Consider the following 23,593-nt stretch of genomic DNA (forward strand, 5'->3'; position numbering starts at 1 on the left):
TCAATAAATAGTTAGTAAAAGATCTTGGAATTATTGTTTTATACGCATATTTCATACGCACTTATGGGAATGAATTGTGCCCATTCGAATGCTGAATTCTTTTCGAATGAAACGAAAAATACAGTTCGCTTACCAATATGAAATACATACGTATATGCAATATTTGTTTATTTTATAGTTATCCGTTATAGAGTTATTCGAATATTTAATTTAATTTAACCTATGGAATTACTAATATGTTTAGCGATATTTTTAAGAAAATATTAAATGGTCTTTAGCTTAAGTATTGACAAATTATTAGTTATTAATTATTCCAATACGACAAAATCCCATATATTTACTTCGAATACAGTCAAATGACGTTTTCTTTTATTTATTTATTTATTTATTTTATTATATATATATATATATTTTTTTTTTATTATTATTATTATTATTATTTGTTCATACTTATTTGATGTAACGTGTTTTATTATATTTGTTTCAACTGGAAAAAAACGATATTTTGAGCACAGCCTATCACGACAGTGGATTAAAAATTGTAAAAAAAATATTATTTTTTTTCTTTTACACAACGATTTCCTTTATTACTACAACGATCTAAATAATATTAACATGAATACTTACAATTTCTATTTTCTATTAGTATCTCAATATTCTAGTGTAAATTATTATAAGAAACAATTTTTTTTTTTACCTCCTCAATTAAATCCGTGAATTTATATACTTTGTTGTTAAAATCTCTAAAAGTCAACGATTATTCGGCCTAGTGAACTGAAAAAACCTTTTTCTCCATAAATTTATGAATCTGTCGAAATGCAAAAGAGAACGAATAATGTTACATGATGCAAATAAAAGGATTCGCTTGGTCGGCCGCAGAGGGGCTGAGGGGGAGGTGGACGAGAACCACAATTGCAATATAATAAAACGAAATTTTATTCCAATTAATCGAATAATATTGTCAAAGAATCGTTTCTTCTACTATTGTACCAACGATCGAGACATTTTCTTGAGCCAAGGACCAACATGAATTAAACATTATTCGTTCAAGCTTATAATATTAACGAAAAAAGGTTCGATCAAACAAATACATATGCTCGCACAATAAAGTATTGGATAAAACTCGTGCAAAAGGAGAACCATTGAGATAACAATATAACGAAAGTTTTCGGCCACATAGGTAATCAAGAACAATTTCCAGCAACGGCGATGTTACTCTCGATGCTGGTACGTTTTGCTGCTGAAATTCCACTGATTCCAAGAGCGGAAAATGAATTCGTTCTCTCTGCAAGAAATGAAGGGTAAGACGTGCTTGAGATAAAGCGCAAACGGTAACGTCGCATTATTATAATAAATACGGCGAACAGAAAAACACGGTCCAGTCCGAGGCCTTCGCCGTTATCCAGCACTCGACGAGCTCCGATGCTCCAGGGCTCCAACAATCCCGGGTTAATTACCGAATTCGCGATCCGACCGAGTCACTGCGCAGGCGCGCGCTTCCGCCTACACACATAGGGCACCAGCCAGGTGGCGGGAGGATGAAAGGGGCGGGGAGGGAGGGGGGCTGCCGCTGAATAACGAAAGAGTCGTAGCCGTAGCGAGGCGCAGCAGCTTCGTCGGTCTGTTGGAATCCCCGGTAAACGATTGAGGTGTGCAGGACCAAGCAGAGCCTGCCCCCGACTACTTATTCGCTTTTCGTTGACTCCCGGGACCCGTCGCTGGACGGATGAAGGACGATCGACGAGATGATCGGCGCACCAGCCCCAGCTAAAGAAAAAAGTCGACCGTGACGCCGCGACGCCTCTTCTGACCGGGCGAATGATGAGGCAGGGGCCGCCGCCGCCGCCGCCGCCGCCGCCGCCGCTGCTGCTGCTGCTGCTGCTGCTGCTGTTGCTGCTGCCGCCGCCACCGCCACCGCCGCTGCCGCCACCGCCACTGCCGCGAGTGCAGTCGAGGCTTCCTGCCAGTTGCTAAACGAGAGCGAGAGAGGGACGAAACTAGGGGCAGATAGAGATAGACAGAGAGCGCGAGCGAGAGCAAGGACAAAGGGAGCGCAGCGGATCCCGAGAGCGAGAAGCTAAGAGTGCGTCGTCTTTTGAGTTGGCCCGGCTGCTGCTGTTGCTGCCACTGCTGCCGCCTCCATCACCGCCACTGCTGCTGCTGCTGCTGCCATCGCTGCTGCCGCTGCCGCTGCCGCCGCCGCCGCTGCCGCTGCCGCTGTTACTGCTGCCACTGCCGCTGACCGCTGTCGTGTGGAGGTGCGCGCGGAGTACAGCTGGTGCGCGAGCCGCCGCGATGTGCCGCGGATCTATTGCTGCTCCAATCGCCGCTGCTGCTGCTACCACCGCTGCCGCCGCCGCCGCCGAAGTGAGGATGATCCTAGCGAGCCGAAAACCTCCGGCGCTCGGCTGAGCCGCGCGATCTTGCACCGCTGCACTCCTGCTGCTACTACTATTACTGTTGCTGCTAGTGTTGCTGTGTGTGTGCGCGAGCGAGTGTCCGTGTGTGCACGCAACTTTGCGAGTCGCGGCCCGACATCGTCATCATCGTCATCGGGTCCAGCTTATCGAAGGTGCGTATTAATGGACGCTGCCCGGTCGGGCTTTAACCAACTCGTTCCGCTTCTCAGCCGCCATCCACTCCCGGCGCCTACCTCTTTCTCCCCTTCTCACGGTCCCTCGTGATATCCCGGGGGATTTCCTTCGGAGGGTAGGATAGGATATTGCAACGTAGTCACCACCGGTCATTAGGTAGTGTGTGTTCTCCTCCCTCCCCCCTCCACACACACACACACACGCACACACACACGCACGCACGCACCATACACTTACGCGCCACCACCACCCCACCCACCCTTCTCCATCTCATTTCGGACTTTCGACTCGGGCCCCGGAGTAGGTCGCTATTCGACTCTCCACGAGCACCACATTAGCAACACCTGCACCTCGACGCCGCTCCTCCTGTTCACTCCCGTCCCGCGTACAACATATCTACATACTCTCTCCCTCTCGCGGTTAGCCTCTGCGCCTGCGCCTCCACCTCTCGATCTCAGCCCGTCAGTCGTCTCTCGCGCACCCACCCCCCCCCCCCCCCCCCCCCCCCCCCCACCCCCCCCGCACAATGGGTATGCTTACGCGTGCATAGGTGTGGAAAAACGGGGTTACGAAGTACGGAGCTGCGAGCGAGTCCGGAGAAAAAAAAACTATGCCCTCTTCACGCCCACCTCTATCCTTATCCCAGGATATCTGGGCATCTAAAGGAACCAGTGCGTTTATTAGGCTGCCGGACCACCACCACTTTTTTCTTTCCTTTCCAGCGACAAAGCGTAGCAGTGCCTTTGATTTCTCTTCGCTCCCTAATTATAAATACCTCCACCTACGGCTGCATCGACATTAATAGCAAAGTGCCAAAAGTACTTTTTACTGGCCGAGCGAATCCTAATCAAAAGCTATGGAAGAGGGCAACTTGATATTATCGGCCGATCGATCGTCAAGTCAAAAATGCTAGTAAAAGAAGGAGCGAGTCGATGGTAACCAAACGGACTAAACGTTACGGGCATTGCTGTAGTTTAAATAAGTGTATCGGTTCGTTTTAAAGTGCTTGTGATTTACAAACAATGTAATTACAGCAATTGTAAATAATAAATAATAGCAATTATATGGTAAAGGTGCAAGCTTTTACAATCGAACTCTGCTCAACTCACCTAAAAATGAAAACAAGATACAGTGCAGGCGAATGCAAATCGCTCGTCAAATCTGACGATAATCATGCATTTGCACATATTGTACTTCAATAGAGAGAGAGAGAGAGAGAGAGAGAGAGAGAGAAATAATAGACAGCCCATGAGTGGCCGAGCATACCTACATAAACACGTGCAATCGCGGCCATGAGCTCTCTCGCGTGCGCGTGAAAACCTGATAAGCGAGAAAGAGAGAGAGAGAGAACAAAGCGCCTTTAGAGACTGTACATATAGCAGAAGCGGGCAACACAAAAACGGAATTATATACATGCATTCGGAAGACGAGGCAATCTCTCGCACTTCTTTGTGGCAGTAAGATAGATAGATAGATAGAAAGATATATATATATATATATATATATATACAGAAGTAAAGTGTAGGGCTAATATTTACCTCAAACAACAGCAATCCTTACAGAATGAGCATTTTAAAAAAATTCTAGATATCACACGCTTGTTATTTCCATCTTCAAGCGCATTTGAATATTTCTGTTCTTTTTTTTTTAATTCTTTCTATATAACTACTTTAAATTAATTTAAATTTATATATTTAAAACTGAAGTATTGAGTGTGCATTTTTAAGCTTATGCATCACAATGTACACGAATCAGTAATCCTAAAGAAGAAAATATTTTAATTAGAATAATTTACAAGCACAGTTGGATATAAAAATTAATTTCTCAGATTATGACTATGACAGTTATTATAAATGGGAAAGACAAGGATGCGAAAAGATGAGATAATTTGCAAATTCGGAAATATGAATTATGGCATCTATCAACTTAAACATGAAAGAAATCGTGATAATTTTATAAAAGTTAAAGGGCAATGTCGAAGGGATGTGGCTATTTATATTTTGTATAATTTACACGTGAAGGCGAGCAAGGGCGACATATATTGTTCAATATTAATTGTTTTCGAAGGAATCAAAGTTACCGAAAAACTTCGTGTTCTAGGTTAAGTACAACGCTCAATACTCATTTTACAGCAAACTACGGGCGATTCTAACTGCGGGCGATTTTCCCGTTTACCCGAAGTAATTTGACTTACTGATGTTTGCACGATAATTACCTGGAACGTTGATTTGACGGCTCTCAGCTCGAAGGAACACTATCGGACACCAGGTTAGAAAATCGCTTTCGCGCACTACTCCCACGAAATTTATTTTGCTCGTCTTCGTCGAAAACGGAGCAACACTAGCAGCAGTTTCTCCGGTAAAATAAGTATATACGTCTACTACTCGTGTAATGAGCAGTGCAGAGGACAGTAAAGGAAAAAAGTGAGAAGAACCGTGCGCCTATACGAACGCACACGAATACACACGTACAGAAAGTACAGCCACTGCTGGAATTTAAGACAACTCTTCCGTCGTTGTCTCCGGTCTCCCGTAGCGGATTGCTCGGCGAAGTTGTCTCTCGCGCGCGCAGGGTATACAGTGTATAGAGAGAGAGAGAGAGAGAGAGAAAGTGAGAGAGAGAGAGAGAGATGATGATGGTAGGTGGTGACGGAAGATAATACGAGTAATGAGGAAGACACCTGCAGAAAACGCGCGCATTTATTAAAAAAAATCCAAAGTAGAAAAGCTACGGAAAGAAAGTGGAACTTGGGAGTGTCGCTGCTCGTCAGATCTGCCGTTAAAGCAGTCCTCTCTCTCTCTCTCTCTGTCTTTCTCCCACTCATTCTCTCTCTCTCTCTCTCTCTCTCTGTCTTTCTCCCACTCATTCTCTCTCTCTCTCTCTCTGTCTTTCTCCCACTCATTCTCTCTCTCTCTCTCTCTCTATACACTGTATACCCTGCGCGCGCGAGAGACAACTTCGCCGAGCAATCCGCTACGGGAGACCGGAGACAACGACGGAAGAGTTGTCTTAAATTCCAGCAGTGGCTGTACTTTCTGTACGTGTGTATTCGTGTGCGTTCGTATAGGCGCACGGTTCTTCTCACTTTTTTCCTTTACTGTCCTCTGCACTGCTCATTACACGAGTAGTAGACGTATATACTTATTTTACCGGAGAAACTGCTGCTAGTGTTGCTCCGTTTTCGACGAAGACGAGCAAAATAAATTTCGTGGGAGTAGTGCGCGAAAGCGATTTTCTAACCTGGTGTCCGATAGTGTTCCTTCGAGCTGAGAGCCGTCAAATCAACGTTCCAGGTAATTATCGTGCAAACATCAGTAAGTCAAATTACTTCGGGTAAACGGGAAAATCGCCCGCAGTTAGAATCGCCCGTAGTTTGCTGTAAAATGAGTATTGAGCGTTGTACTTAACCTAGAACACGAAGTTTTTCGGTAACTTTGATTCCTTCGAAAACAATTAATATTGAACAATATATGTCGCCCTTGCTCGCCTTCACGTGTAAATTATACAAAATATAAATAGCCACATCCCTTCGACATTGCCCTTTAACTTTTATAAAATTATCACGATTTCTTTCATGTTTAAGTTGATAGATGCCATAATTCATATTTCCGAATTTGCAAATTATCTCATCTTTTCGCATCCTTGTCTTTCCCATTTATAATAACTGTCATAGTCATAATCTGAGAAATTAATTTTTATATCCAACTGTGCTTGTAAATTATTCTAATTAAAATATTTTCTTCTTTAGGATTACTGATTCGTGTACATTGTGATGCATAAGCTTAAAAATGCACACTCAATACTTCAGTTTTAAATATATAAATTTAAATTAATTTAAAGTAGTTATATAGAAAGAATTAAAAAAAAAAGAACAGAAATATTCAAATGCGCTTGAAGATGGAAATAACAAGCGTGTGATATCTAGAATTTTTTTAAAATGCTCATTCTGTAAGGATTGCTGTTGTTTGAGGTAAATATTAGCCCTACACTTTACTTCTGATATTTCAACTGTGATTGCTAAATTAAAGTAGGTGAACCAAATTAAATGTGCAAATCATCATTTAAAAGAATTATTATCGACCTAATCTGTGCAAAAATCAAGACAAATGTGCTTCAACTGCAATTAAGATACAGTAACGTACATTGATATTGTATTTCTGTGCTTCCGCAAAAGTGAAATCATGTAACATTCATGATTCTCTTTCAGTATCCAGTCAAATTTTGTGTTGTGCAATGTGCTTTTATTAATAATGGATAGCTTTTGCACAAATTTGTCTTTTAACAATTTGAGGTGGTAGTGAATTTGTAAATGGAACTTGAGCCTAGAGAAGGCACAAATCTATAAAACTCCAATAGAATGAGCGATAGAAAGGACCTATGTTCTGCGAATTGATGGGTATATGCTTTTCCTGCAGGAGACCCACAAGTAACCGATTAAATAACAAGATCTCAGAACATATTTCGGCATCAGTAACTCCTCTCCATGTTTGTCTTGAAGAACCAAGGGGACCAGAATTGGGCTCGTGTAATATCACAGCTCTTAGACCACAGGTAAGCTTTATTTTCTATTCTTACAAAGTTGAAATTAATGCTATTATCGTAATTAAAGGATAATTGAGGTATCCATTTGAATTTAATATTTTAAAACTTAAATTAACATTATTAATAATGTGAAGTATTACGTAAAATATCAATGAATGCAATATGTATTGTACGTTTACTATAATTACAAATCACTAATTTACTGCAAATTTATTGCGATATTCAAGCTATTGATTCAAATTTATGTTAAGTAGTAGTGGTATAATTCAACGATAATACTAAATAATAATGTGAATGTAAAGTTTTGATGATGATGAAATATTGCAACGTCCTTATAATTAACCAAAAATACTACTTTGTTAAGAAGGTTGAAAGTGTCTATTGTACGAGGGGAAGACGAGAAGAACTTGGTGAGGAAGAAAGTAAGAAAGAGCTGCTCCACTCTGGAGCAGATGAGCTGAAACAAAACCAAGGAAGCATGGCTAATACTATAAGTAATATGAAAATGACAAACCCCATAAAGGGGCTAGTCAGTAAGCGGCGGAAACGTTTTACTGCCGATGGGTTTGACCTTGATCTCACATGTATCCTCTTTAATGCACATTTGTACATACATAATTTTATAATATTTTAATTTATTAATTACTTATTAAAAGCAGTCCAAAAATATTTTCATTACATGTAAAAATTGTAGATATAAAAGATAATTTAATAGCTATGGGTTTTCCAGCGGAAAAATTAGAAGGTGTATACAGAAATCACATTGACGATGTTGTCAAATTTTTAGAGTCTAAGCATAAGGATCACTATAAAATTTATAACCTGTGAGTAAATTTCTATTAAAACTTAAAAATTTGCAATAATTTAAATGCCAATGGATGTTTTACGCTCGTTGTTTTTCACACAAAGATGCTCGGAAAGATCTTATGATTGTAAGAAATTCAAACAAAGAGTGGCGACCTATGCGTTTGATGATCACAATCCACCATCGCTAGAACTGATAAAGCCATTTTGTGAAGATGTACATACGTGGCTTACACAAAATGACTCTAATGTTGCCGTTGTTCATTGTAAAGCTGGAAAAGGTAGAACCGGTGTGATGGTTTGTTGTTACCTACTCCATAGTAAGCAATGTAGAACTGCTACGGAAGCTCTCAACTTTTATGGAACGGAAAGGACGACCGATAGGTAAAATACATACTCTTATATCGATTATTATTAATTGTCAAGTCAACTTATAATACTAACCATATCAAGTGCATCGTACAGTTTCAAATTATACAAATCCTTTTTATTGTCCTAATGATGCAGGAAAGGAGTAACAATACCATCTCAGAGGAGATACGTTAATTACTATTCTACTCTTGTCCAAGAGGGTCTTAATTATCAGCCTGTAACTTTAATACTTCGTGAAATCAAGCTGGATCCGATACCTACTTTTAACGGGGGTCAGGGTTGTAAGTACACAAACGATTTTTCATTTGATTTTGTTGAAAGGATGTTAGAAAGCCAATAACTTCCAATTCGTTCTTTTCAGACCATTTTGTGATATCTGAGGCTAACACTAAAATATTTAGTTCAGAAACGTATGAAGTACGAAAAGGTACCTCCACCCTTTCTATTCCCTTACAACATAGTGTACCCATTAAGGGCGATATAAGGGTAGATTTTTACAACGCGCCTAAAGTAAAACGAAAAGTAAGTTGCTTGGTCTTTCTCTAAAAGTTAGACACTCACTCCTTACCACTTACTATCGTTCACCTTTTAATTATGCTCATTGTAGGAAAAGTTATTTCACTTTTGGTTCAACACATTTTTTGTTCGTGAACATTCGACATCCGAATACGATAATGGAGGACCAATTGAACGAACGACACGAGCATTGAGCTGTGACGGAACCGCTATGGAACTACCAATGGTTCATTCAAAGCCCAGAACAGGTTCGCTAGCAAGTCTGGGTCCAGTACCTCCGACACTAGTATTGACCATAGACAAATGGGGTTTGGACGGAGCGCATAAAGACAAACATCACAAACTCTACAATGCAGACTTCAAGGTACTCTTTTAAACAAATATATACCTTTTTTCTTTCTTTCAACACCATACCGATCATTCGGTTAAACAAAAAATTGAGATTGCACACGCATCATTGTCATTGGTAATAATTAACGCTGCTAATATCATGAAAACAAAAAACAAAACAAAACAAACCAAAAAAAAATTCAATTTTATTAATGAACTGACCGTGGAAATTACATTTTTATTGATTATAAATATACAAAGCTGTATATTAGATTGCATCAAGGCCATCGTACCTCCTGTCGCGTATAAAAGTTATTTATTTTTCAAATTCGATATGTAAACGATGGTACAAAGCATCGTTCCTTTTGTTCGAAGATAAAATAAAACCGTGCCTCGCATCATTCTATTGGGAAACAAGTAAGATATTGCACTTTTAATAAAAGCTTTTAATATAATGAATCCGATAGATCTCGCAAGCTCGCAATCTCAAAAGACTCGCGAGTCGAATCATTTTTCCATTGCAAAGACCTAAATGATAAACGAAGCATTAAGCATCGTGTTATCGTGTTCGCTATTGCGAATAACAAATATCCATGTCAACCTGAACGTCACCTCAAGTCGCCACTAAACATCTTGATAGCGACAATTAACGAACTAGAGCCCCCTTGGCTCAAAAACACACCCAACTTTCATGTATATTCGCGCAATTAACGCCAACATTAACAAATACATAATACCACGACAGACACCCACTGTAGCTCATTAGATATATTGATAGATATATTGACAATGTAAACTATGCAGGTTAGTTTATTGATGCACCGTGTGGGAGGTGGCGTGCCACCTGCAGCATCGACAGTGGCACGAGCCGGAGAAAGCATTCGAATTGGCATGAGTGGCCAAGAGACGCCGAGCGAGTCGAGCGAAGCTGACAGTAGCGAATGCGACACTACGGGGGACGAAGATGGTTGGGAATCGGGTGAGTCTTCTGCATCTCTGGTAGTGAAACGACATTCTCACTTACACGGCATTAGCCACGATACACATGCCCATGCCCACCATAAAGCTAATCTTGGAGGAGCTGCTAAAGAATTACTTCCTCGTGGGGATAGGGATAAAAGGGCTAGCCAAAAACCGAATTCCATCGTTAGCATCAGTCGGTCCTCCGGATTCTTTCGCTCATCCACTTTAGACATATAAAGTTTCATTGCTCGCAGTACTTAAGCACTTTTACTAGGTTATAATTAATATTCTTCTTGGAATGTGTATATTTTTCGCTAAAATGTCTATACGACTATTGAATAACACGAGTGAATATAATTGTGATTTCTTGTCTACTCGATGACATTAACGATTGATTATTGTCTTTCGGCGAGAAACGAATTACGGCGAGAATAAAATGTAAATACATTTTTCCACTTGAGACGTCGAATGTGATTATTAAAAGTGAATTTCAATAAATGATCTGACACGCAAGGCGTATTTGTAATATTGATAATCATTAGTATTGTTAACAAATTTCTTTTAATTGCCATCGTTTTACATGCAAATTATTGAGGAGAAGAGAGAGAGAGAGAGAGAGAGAGAGAGTAAAGCCTATGAGGGACAAACAAATGAAGGAAAATAAAAGATAAGTAATATAAAACTTTGAATGTTGCAAAAACAAAAACAAAAAAAAAACAACAAAAGCAAAAATAAACAAACAAACGAACGAACGAAAAAGTATTATTAAAGCCTAATAGTTTGGTCAGACAATCGAAATAAAAACCTTGTTGTATTAGAAGGACTTGATAGGGAATCCTTATTCTAATAGTTATATTCAAATAAATAAAATATAATTTCAGTGGGGATTGATTTCTTGTGATTACGATAAAATAAAAAAATTTATATAAAAATTGATAATTAGTTCAAATATGAAATATATTTCTTCGAAGATTATCTAACGTTTCAACGCTCCTATTTATAGAACAGTTTGAACGTATAATAAATGCTTACGAAATCATTATTACTAAATATATATATATATATATATATATATATATATATATATATATCCCCAGGTAAATTCTATTTATTAGTCATATTAATTATTATAATTTATTTTTAGATAGAAAACAATTAATCATTAATTAATCTTCGTATTATCTTTCGAAGATAGAAAGTTTATTATTATTATTATTATTATTATTAATTTTTTTTTATTTATTTATTTTTTTTTTTTTTGGCTGACATAAATGAATACAAATTTGACATTAGATCGAGTAAAAATATGTAAATATTAATATTCTGTTGCTTGTTGACATACATAACTTATTACGGTATAAAGTTAATGGATATATAATTCAAAAATAAACGCTGTAAACTTTGTTACTAGATAAATAATTTAAATACGTTAACAATCTTGAACTCAGACACAATTAAATAATATTGTTAATATTTAGTTAATTACTTTTTTCTTTCATTGATATAACGAGAACATTAACATGATTGCTTTAGTCACTTATTTTAGTATTTTAAAGAATTTAAATCTTATATGTATGTGCAATGAATTAATATAAGTTATAATACTTTTATATATTGTGACAATCATAAATTGTAATAAAATTCATCAAGAGTCTGATAATTTATTGTGATTTTATATAAGTTATTGATATATTCAAGAAAAATTAAATTAGTTCAAATATTAGATTATTTAAAGATTACAATTATTCAAAAAAAAAATTCGCTTTTATATTCTCGATAGAGGAGTCAATGTAATGAATCAATAGTCGACGAGATATTAAAGCACAGGAGGAAATATTTACATGATAATCGCAAAATAAAAAAAGACTAATTCTAAGTTTTGACTGATTTTAAAAAGTCAAATCAATAAAGTCAAACAAAACCAGTTAAATAATGTGTAAAATTGTAAAAATATATATAATTAATGTGTTTCTCGAATTAATTATGCAATTATTCCAAAAATTGAATTACTAAATATTCACTCATCGATTATAATTTAACTAGATATCAAATTTCGTAAATTTAATTCTTTCCCAATTACGATTGGATTTTTAAAGTTATGAACCGAAAAAGAAGTTAGCTTTATACATAAATTAAAAATAATACGATTTTGTAATGCGAACAAAATTACAAGGGTAAAATCGACGCAACAACCTTATAAATATAAAAACAAATCATTATAGAAATGTATATGATGTACTTAACACATTCTCATAGATTATTACATATGTTATTATAACAATTTCTTTCCAATAAATTAACTCTTACAAATTTTACAAGCATTTTTAATAATAAAAATGAAAAACACTATGAAGAAGTACACTATTTTTTTTTTTTTTTTTTTTTTATATTTATCTTCAAGATCATGTACATCTGACAACTTTGTGAATTATTATACTCTGTCGCAAATTTAATTATTATATAAATTAAGTAATTGCGAAATATTAATTACGAGCCGACTACACATGCTGTAATTCGGAAAATTTTCGATTGTATCCATTTTAAAACATAACCACTGTTTATATTTGACTTCTCAACATATTTATTATCTATTATTTAAAAGGAGTTCGAATTTTTTTTTAATACTACTTGTCGCTACAATAAATTAAAAAGTAACTTAATTTTTAGAAAATTAGTTGTAATCATCGTGCCGTAATGATTAAAAGATCCTGCTTTTTAATTTTTATATATATTAAAGATTTAAGAGTAATTTTAAACAAAAATGTCGATTTTACCCCGAATCTATGCAATTTTTCACGTTTCTTGTTCTTTCACAATCTTGTGAAAAATTCGCCCGTGTCTTCATTCAAGTTGACAGGTCCAAGCCAATTTTAATAACGTACTCAGGTATGGTTGATAATTACGAATGGATGATCGTTCAGGTGCTACCGTGTGGACTTCAGCCCCCCTCCCCCCACCTCGGATGAACACAAATAAAAAAAAAAAACAGTAACACATAAATAACGCATGAATGTAAAAGCGGCTACAATTCGGCAATATGAAAGTTGAATGCATTAGTAAACTTAATGGTTTTATCGTGTTATAATTATTTTGTGATGTTATACATTATACTTTATATTATTGTTATTGTTATTATTTTATTACTATTAATCTTACAACAAGTACATCTATATTATTACCTTTGTTAATTTTGCTAAGTTCATTAGAACCTATACCACCGTAAACACACCGCTATCATTATTATTATTGTGTTGTATCTATTACTATTACCATTATTGCTTGGATAATTCCAAAATGTAATAATTCATTGTTATATACTTGTATTTGTGTAATTATGTTTAATGCCTATATTATATATTATACATTACTTGACTATATATATATATATATATATTATGTATCACATTTTATAATGCCTCGTAAATTATCGCTCCTCTTTTTTTCATCAAGCACAAATCTATTATACTTGTAAATCAAGAATATAATTGTCACTATGAACTTGTGATTATTATATTTCATTATTCAACACAAATAACGAGCTCTATCAATTCGTAATCACACGTAGAATTCTTTGAGTGCATGTACTTATTATTTGAGTATTCGGTATAATATATACATATATACATATATATATATATATATATATATATATATTCGTTTGCGCGTGCGTGCGTGCGCACTGGTGTGTGCGTGTATACATACATGCATGCATACATATATATATATATATATGAATGCACTTGTGTTTCTCTTTTTGTTTCTTAATTCATCTATCGAGCATGTTATTGTAAACGAATTGAACTTCCAAAGAATTTCGGCAAGAATAAAAATGTTCGAGCCCAACACAAGCGTCACTTAAATAAAAAAAAAATGCACGATTTGTATATTCACATGTGTATTTTTTGCGTGAAAGGACTTTTTAAAAGTTTTGATTGACTGCATAAAAAACATTGATGCATGCTGCGTGATTCCTCCTTCAATTGTGACATTTTGTTCAATTTTTCGAAAATCTTTGTCATCTATTACCGAAGATCTCTGTGTATATGTTAATGTTAAAGATAAATTGCAATTGCTCTTTACCGCGACAGTTGAAACATTAATTAATGACACAATAGACCATCCAAATATCGTAGTTTGTTTTAATTTAAAGCATTTGCTCGTACGCCTAACTGCAATCGTAAAAATGCAAATAATATCAATCGGCTATTTCGATAGAATTAAATCAAACAGATTATCACTTTTCATTGATAATAATAATAATAATAATAATAATAATACGACTTATCCAACTTGAAGAATAAAAATCGATTTTAATGATTGAGTTAAAATAATAAGTACACAGGAATTTACGGAAGATCCTTAAAGTATATTTTTTTTGTAGATAACGTAATTGTAAACCATACATTAAACATGCAAAATATCTCCTTGCATTTCGTCTATTATCTGATTACCGTATTGCGTATATTGATGAGAGCATTTTGCTTCACCGTTCACGTGTGTGATTTTGCATAATATACATCTTAAATAATATAAATAATGTGGATTGTGTAAGATTTTTTTTTACCTTTTTTTTTTTTTTTTTTTTTTTTTTTTTTTTTTTAAATAATTGACGTAAATATGTCTGTTGGCTCCCCCGCAGTGGACTTGGATCGTGGACGCGTGGGACGCTATCGCCTCCTGTCGGATGGAGGGATGATAGATGTTTTGTGAGTCCGTGGTCGCCCATCATCCTCATTCATCCAGGAGAGTACCGAATCATTTAAACAAACTAGCAATAAGCCGTGGTGCCGTACACGGTCTCTACAATGTACTTTTGGATTTTTCACGTCGCATACACGATATATTTCCCCTTTCTTTTTTCTTTCTTTCTTTTCCTTTTCTTCTTTCTTTTTATTCTTTAATACACTCTCGGATGCCATATTATCATAAACACATGCCATCGTTTATGACAGGATGGGTGTTTATTTTCACGAAACGAATTTTTCATGCCATTGATATGATCACCGAACATAATTGTGTGTTTATATAATTATGCGTCCATTAATGGACATACATTAGGAGAAGCTTTTATTCATGAAACAAATTATCAAAATAATTTTTTTTTTTTTTTTTTTTTTTTTTTTTTTTTTTTTTTTTTTTTTTTTTTTTTTTTAATTAAATATTGACTAGAGCGTATATTCGAGTTTATAATTAATTTTTTAATTCACAGTAGCAGTGGGTAAGTTGTATGCTCAATATAAAATTTATGATTTCTTTCATATGGTTTATTAAAATTCGTATCGTTGTGAAGTCATGTACAATATGTATTCAATGATTTTTAGATTCAAAATTAATTGCAAATCATCTAAATTACATTGACATGATTTATCTGGGATGAATGCTATGCATTAACTCATTACACGTTTCGGGGAACAATACATAATGACATTGCAATGTACATAATAATAAATTGGTAGCAACAACAATTTAATTGTCAAAGAGTATATATACACTCTGCTCAATATTTGATGAATTTTTCAAATAAAATATGCAATGACGTATACATACATGCATTTATCTTCGCTTCACTAATGAGCGCCTGATTATTAACATTAGAGACTCATATGTGTCGATTTGTACAAATAAAAAAAAAAGTAGAAGATTAAGAAGAAGAAGAAGAAAAGGAAATAGAAGAAATAGCAGAAGAAGAAGAAGAAGAAGAATAAAAAGAATAAAAAGAAGAAAAAGACACTACTGTATTATTCGCTTCGATCATTCCTACCAATTCAATTCCGTACATGTTTCTGCACATGTTGTTGCATGCTACTATTTTACGTACACAGACAAAATTGTTCACGACGGCACTTGGTCAAACACTTGGACAATTTTCCCAGTTTTGTACCGTGTGAAAAGCAACAACCAGAAATAAATCAAAACAAACCAAGTCCATAAACGGGAAGTCGAAGTAACTATTTGTTTACTCGTTGGCCAAGACAATCTATAATCGGTACTGGGAAAAGGCCAAACACATAATAATAATGTACATAAACTCGAAGCACTGTGCATAAATGTGCAACATATATACACAATAATAAGTCTTTTCAAGTTATATATTTTGCGATACGATACGTAATTCGGTCTTAACGTACAATTTTGTTAATTAAGTGAACAGTGCAATTCAACCTATGATTGGGGTACACTGAAAATTTTTTTGCGCGTTCAATAACGACGACACTTGAAGTATAGACTTGAAAGAACTGTTATTATTATTACTGATCCAGTCAGATAATTTGTATACATTATTGTAGTCATTTGAAATGAAATATTTTGACTAACGTATCGTTAAAATACAATAATTATTCTATTTTACTAAGTAGAGCAGAATAATAATATTTTCGCTATTCGTAATTAACTTTTAATTTTAATTTTCTCTATGCTATAAATTCAGTTCTCAGACATATAAATAAATATATATATATATATATATATATATTTACTTATTTTTATATATTCATGCAATCGAATTTTTGGTACAGTATTCTATATAAGACTATGAAATAATTATTGAATATGTAGAATAAAAATATATAATGAAATAAAGTATCGCGCGTGTATATTTTATGAAAGATATTATATGGTATTATGTCGTGGCGACGTATCCTAGATTTTCTCACATCGTAACGTTAATTTTAGAAATCCTTTAATTGCAATATTGCTTTATATTATTTCGGAAAATATTAATTAAAATGGGAAAAATGAAAGTGTTAGCAGTGAAGCGCCTCTGCAATCGACCGATATATAAAACAATAAAAAAAATTGTTGTTAGGACCGAATCGCGTTATTAATTTGTACTCTTTCTCTTTTTTAAAGTTCTTATACGAGAGCAAGTGGGTGAATTAGCGAGGGTTCACGAATCAAAGAGACATCGTCGAAGAGCTCCAAAACCCAAGGTAAAAAATTTTGATTGAAAGCTAGGAGGGAGGGAGAGTACGTTTATTCGTAAAGTACGAACTACGAGAGAAAAAAGTTTTATAATATAATGATTAATGCGCAGTTACAAAGAGAATACAAACTATTTTCATAAAAGAAAAAAATGTAAAAGTCAATAATATACTTAGAAATAAGTGAGAGAAGGCGAGGAAAATGAAAAAATATGGATATAAATTAAAAGATATAGGAAGCAGATGATCGGACATGAACGTTATTTATATATTATATATACACACATTCCGCACATATACTGAATTCGGGAACCTTTCAGCGTCCAAACACGTCATTTAAAAAAAAAAAAAGAAAAAGGAAAAAAAAAAGAGATGATAAATTATAATTAGTAAAGAATTTGGTTTTAATATTACAATCTGAGCATCTTCTAATTTACAATTGTTCAAGTAATGTTTCATTAGACAAATTAATCATTCAAATATATTACATTGACTGTGAGCTTTCAACAACAAACAAAATCAAAACAAAAAAAACAAAAAAAAAACTAATTTAAAAAAAAAATTAAAAAAAAAGCAATCGTTACATCTACGCATAATCTTATTAATAACATTGTGTCTCAAGAAACAAAAAACTTGCGAGTGCACAAGTATTTAAAAATTGATCTCTTAAAACGCTATTTTCGTAACGAGATGCAAACTTATCGATCGCTTGACACTTTTCAACTTTTCCATTTACATAGAAAAGGAAATAGTATTATACAAAAACTATTTTCTATTCGTGCAGTGTTTGAATGCATATCGAATAAATATTTAAATTATAAGAAAAATTAAACTAACAATAATTAAAGAGAAGCCCACTTGGTTTATTTACCAAACGAAAGGTTAATAATATAAAAATGACAAAGAATCGCCGTTTCTTGATGTTAAAACATACGGTATTATTACAATTTAACTTGACAAATTAAGTAAATAAGCTGCGTGATAGGAAAATCTAAAGGATCTGCGATGGTTTAACACCTGATAAATTAATTACAGCGAGCATCAATGTGTTTCGATATGCGTTTTTAATTTTAACAGTGTATAAATAATATGAAAAGGAGAATTATAATAAAAAACGAACTATTTTATCTGTAAATATTCTTCAAATAGACAGATAATTGTGTTCTATATAAAAAAAAAAACAAAAACAAAAACAAAAACAAAATACATACCTAGATTTGTTTGCGAGAAATTGACACGAATCTCTTAAATGAGTACCTAAAGTAATAATGAATGGGTGTATGCGAGCGCGCGTGTGTATATGTATGTATGCATGTATGCACGATTGATTCTTATTGGATTACAGTTACGAATTAAACTTGCATTAGGCTTTTGGATAAAAAGTAAGAAATACACAAAACAAATAAATGTTTAATATATTCTAAAAACAAAAACAAAACAAAAAAAAATGTATTGATGCAAGAAATGGTCATCATCCATATTTTGAGGTATATAGATGTGCGAGAGTGTATGTTAAAAGTACGCGTTATATGTCAATTCAAAACTTTCGCTAAAATGAGGTATGGTCCAGGTGATTTGAAAGGAAAAAGCAATTATACGTACAAATAAACAGCTTCTTCTATGAAAATCCAAATAACAAAGAATAGAAATAAACACTTAGGTGCATTTACAAACAACTATTATCCTTGATAAGCGTCACCTAACATGTGGAAAGTGTAATTATATTAACCGTTGCACCATTAGATTAATTAAAACGACGGTTAATCAGAAAAGCTTCATATTTTCTTGCACTTAATCAACTGTTTTCTAATAATATTATCGAATAATACTCGTTGAAGGCAAATTCATTTATATGATTGATGAAAAACATTGATAGTTGAAACATTATGTAATTCATTTGATATATACTAAGTGAAAATTAAATTTCTTCTAATGATTTTCATGCTAGTTTATGGTGCAGCTGCATGTATTATTGTTAAAATCCCGCGATACCTCATTTTATCAGCGAGATGAAAGTAGAAACCGCAACCGACTTGCGGCCAACTCTTAATGTAAAAAATATATAGAGCAGTCTACAATGTGTGAATATTTGCATGCAATATGCAAACAACTGTCAAAGGAACCGTTAACAACAAAAAAGACAGCAACAAAAAAATTATAGCAAAAAGATTTTTAAAAAGTATCAAAAAAAAAAAACAAAAAAAAACGAAATTTTACGCGTAGGATATGGTTAAGACATAGTAGGGGCTTCGACAAACCCTTTTTTTTTTTTTTTTTTTTTGTACCTATTAGTTGATAGATAAATGCGAATCGTAAAATGCGGAAAACTGCATTGCGCTTACTTTACGGCACGTCTTTTAATATTGCGCCACGGGAGATAAAAGAAAACAAATAAGGATTAAGGATGTGCATTTTTCATTAAACGAGAATACGAACTGATACGTTATTTGATATAGATATATGTATGCGTATGTGTGTGTGAGAGTGTGTGTGTGTATATATATATATATATATATATATATATTGTATATTTTAACGTCCGATAAAACGATAATGAATGGGAGGCAAAGAAAGAACATAAATGCAAGAACCGCAATTTCACGCAAGTTATGCTTCACCTGTCCAGAAGAACCATTGATACGTTCGTCTCACACTGTGTACGCGTGTGTGCGTTTGTGCGTTTGTGCGTTTGCATACGTGCGTGCGCGTGTGGGTGCACGCGTGTATGTAATTAAGGAACATCACATTCGATAACAATGTTATTCGATGTAATCTATTTTAATAAGAAATAAAGCGCGTCTTAAAGTTAACCGAGTCTATATATCCTTTTCAAACAATATCGCATGATATAATGTTTTAATAAAATTTTGATTTTCATAATTTTTAAACTTGTAAAAAATACAAATTAAAACAATATCGATAACCAGATCCCTTATTTATTCATAATTTATCTATAATCTATTTCTCAGAATTATAATAACTTTAATAATTTCTATTTTTATGTAATATAAAATTAATTTTTACTCTACCTACATTATCATTTCGTTGAAGCTTTCATTTTTCGTAATAATATTTGGAATTTTACAATATATTAAAATGTAACAAAAGATAAAGAATAAATTATTATGTAAATATAGTTTAAGTAAAAATTATCATTCCGTATTCATTGGTCTGTCTGTCTGTCTGTCTGGCTGTGCGCGCGCGCGCGCGTGTGCGCTTGTGTGTGTTAAGGAACATATATTTAATTGACATTTGTACAGAAACAATATATGAAATTTATGAAAGCTGTACCCTAGCTAATCATATAATGAAGTAGAAATCTAATTATATTTAAGCTATCGTCCTTTCTTTTGAGATATCATCAAAATTGATTAAAAAAAATATTTAAATTATACGTAAATACATTATTCTTCATTTACAATGATCAAGATACACAAGTGTATTTAAATACTTCATCTTAACGATTTGTCCACTTTATAAATAAATAAATAGTATGCGCTATTACAGATATCAGAAAGAAAGAATATTGTAGAATTATCTCGAGTAGGACCTTATAATTATACAATACAAGTGATTATAATCTTTTATCATTACTATTTATATAATTATATTTCATCTGATTTTCTAAATATGCAGGACATTATTGCTGAAATTATTTTTGAATCGCTGAAAGTATTGTTAATCTCACGAATTAATCGACAGTTAAATTATTCAAGATTAATTTTCTTTTATGTATGAGTTTAAAATATATTTTTAACTGCAAATTATGTATTTTGCGCGCGTACCCACACGTCACGTAGTGTGTAAATAAATGCACACACGACTATGTTATGTAGAAAATAATGATAATAATGATAATGATGATGGTGATGATGATGATTGTGATTATGATTATAATAAGATAAAGATAATAACAATAACAATAAAATTTAATAAAAATCCTTTATTTTATAATGCAAAATTACTTGTGCGTAGCTAATTCTTCTTCTCCTGTCTTTCTGTCTGTATATTAATTAGTTGATAACGTTTATGAAATTGAGCTTAAGAATGAAAGAAAGTGAGCAAATTTTTTGGAAAAAGTCTTATATTATGCATGAAAAATAATATATCATATAAAAATATTATATAGTTATAGCTTTGTAGAATACAATTAGCCATGGATATTTGGATTTTTTACATAGAAGAGCAATTTACCTTCGTTTATTTTCGATTGTTTTTTTTTTTTTTTTTTTTTTTTTTTTTTTTTTTGTTTTTTAGCTTCTATCTCACTCGGAGAAATTAGTTTGATCCAAGATGCTATTTTTCTGTTAGTTTTCTCATGTGAAATGCATCGGTTAGCTGAGAATTTCTCGTTCTCGGTAAGAAAAAATAAGACTTTTTCAAAATAACGTTTTACAACAACATCCCGCAGGTTGTTTGGAAGTTTCATGAAATACGATCGAGATTTATCGAGATTTTTCGCGATACAACCCGTTCACGATTTATATGTTAATGATCGATAATCGAAATGAAGATTGGAAGAAACAAAATGATTACGTGCCTATCGACGGCCCAAAGTCGATTTCATGCAACTTCCCAATATTCGGTGGAATGAACAAGGTGGTGAGAAAGCGTGTGCGTGCTCGCGTGTAGGTGTGGGTGGCTGTGTGCGAGAGAGCGAGTGAGTGAGTGAGAGCGCTGACGTTGGGGTCTGCTTACAGGAGAATCGACGTACTTGTGATTTTGAGACTTTGACTGATGGCCGGACCCAATGAGTGGCTTAGCTCCTCGTGCACCCGCAAATGACGATCGTCTCCTCCTTCAATTAGCATCTTCGCTCGCAGCGCGAAACAGCCAATCTTCCTCCAATCGGCGCTGGCCGGCCGATCGAGCCACGCCACCCACGCATTAACGCGTTTTCGATCGCCCCGCCGATTCCACCCACGTCCTCCTCTCCCGTCCTTGATACCCCTTGTCGGCTGCACACGCCTCAACGGCCTGCGAACCACCAAATTAACCAATTAGCATCCTCGCTCTCGTGCTCATGCTCACGCTGCCGATGCTGCCGATGCCGCCGATGCCGCCGATGCCGCCTCCACCGTCGCCGATGCTGCGCAACCTGCTACGCGTGCATTCCCCTCACCGCAAACCATACGCCAAAGTCGCAAAGTCCTGCCGCTCTCCACCACCAACTATCTTCGCCCTTACGTATCGCCGAGCGCCTGTCTCCGCCCCTCCTCACCCCACCCCCGGGATCCGACTTCGATTCCTATACGTCGCACGCAAGACATCCGGGGACCAGCGATCCTTCGCACTTCCGAGGAGTCGCGAATACTTAGTGCACTAACCCTCGTTTTTTTTTTTTTTTTTTTTTTTTTTTTTTTTTTTTTCAGGCCCTAAGCTCTGCGATGCATCATCGAGTTGCGTGACGCGCGGGCCTCGGGGTAGGGGCAGTGATCAAATATAATGGAGAAAGAGCTCATCGGTCGACAGGGGGTCGGTATTATTACTCTGGATTGTTTAGCCAGGCACGTTTTTACAATATTACGTTAAAGCCAAAGAGACGCGATACTTGAAGTTTAGTACGAAATCGAGTTGGAGGAAGCTACGCCGCAACGCGTTAAGGGTTAATTTGAGCAGATGAACTTCCGGCATCCGTAAGAGTGTGAAATAGACGACGGTGCATTCGTTGTTTTCGAATACGATGCCATTCGGTGCTTTATTATTGGGCGAACGTGAAAGTGAAGACTACAGTGCAATGATCGCGCACGAGCGAATCCTTTTTTTGTTTGTGTGCGAAGGTGGAGCCTCTTTATTTTATTTTTTTGCTTTTTTTTCTTTCTTTTAAATTGGCCGTGTGATATTGCATCTTGGTCCATGCGACATATCATTTTTCGCTTTAAAACTAATTCCGTGTTTAGATATTGTCGTAATATAATGAGCCTTGTTCCCAAGTCCCTTCTCTTCTTCTCCTCTCCCTCTCCCTTTCCCGCCCCCTCGTCACTATATACAATTTATAAACCTAAGGCACGTCTGATTTAATTTTTTTCAGGCTACACGCTGAGAATGCCTGCTATCTAACACGCCTCTATGTTTATATATATTAAACATAGTTCCTCGTTATATATTTTGTAAACAATCTATTATTTATTTTTTATTTGTCTTGCCGCGAAGGACTATGGTAAGCCATAATACGAAAATAAAAATATGGTCGTGATGATGATGATGATGATGACGACGATGATGATGATGATGATGATGATGATGATGATTATGGTGATGATAAAAGCAAAGTGATATAACGCGCGAGGGCTCGTAATGAAAGCCACTATTAATAAAGGTCGATTAGAGATATAAATTAAGTCCTGAAGATATAATTTAAGTATTCTTCGAGGTAAACGTTTATAAATATATTATAGCAAACGTATCCATTATCTTTCTCCGAAATTTCTATTTATTTATTATATATATATATATATATATATATATATATATAATATGTGTGTGTGTAAGCGCAGTGAATTGCATTCTGTGGTTATCTCATTTTTGGCATAATTTAGATAGTAAAGAGTC

General features: G+C 34.8%; 1 protein-coding gene across 9 annotated transcripts; it reads left to right on the forward strand.

Moving 5' to 3' along the window:
• The first annotated feature begins 2,215 nt into the window (after window positions 1–2,215).
• Window positions 2,216–23,267, forward strand: Pten (phosphatase and tensin-like protein). 9 transcript variants are annotated; one of them, XM_011507633.1, is made up of 10 exons: window positions 2,216–2,572; window positions 6,343–7,145; window positions 7,501–7,720; window positions 7,831–7,960; window positions 8,046–8,324; window positions 8,448–8,593; window positions 8,674–8,834; window positions 8,920–9,192; window positions 9,963–10,137; window positions 23,073–23,267. In XM_011507633.1, the coding sequence occupies exons 2-10, from the start codon at window positions 6,972–6,974 to the stop codon at window positions 23,099–23,101; spliced, it is 1,587 nt and encodes a 528-aa protein (XP_011505935.1). In that variant the 5' UTR covers window positions 2,216–2,572; window positions 6,343–6,971; the 3' UTR covers window positions 23,102–23,267. The 9 variants fall into 9 exon arrangements, with proteins under 9 accessions (XP_011505935.1, XP_011505933.1, XP_011505936.1 ...); XM_011507631.1 differs by lacking the exon at window positions 23,073–23,267 and adding an exon at window positions 22,414–22,966; XM_011507634.1 differs by lacking the exon at window positions 23,073–23,267 and adding an exon at window positions 21,742–21,976.
• Window positions 23,268–23,593: the final 326 nt, after the last annotated feature.

This window comes from Ceratosolen solmsi, unplaced genomic scaffold (genome assembly GCF_000503995.2).
Source record: "Ceratosolen solmsi marchali unplaced genomic scaffold, CerSol_1.0 scaffold1, whole genome shotgun sequence".
NCBI lineage: Eukaryota > Metazoa > Arthropoda > Insecta > Hymenoptera > Agaonidae > Ceratosolen > Ceratosolen solmsi.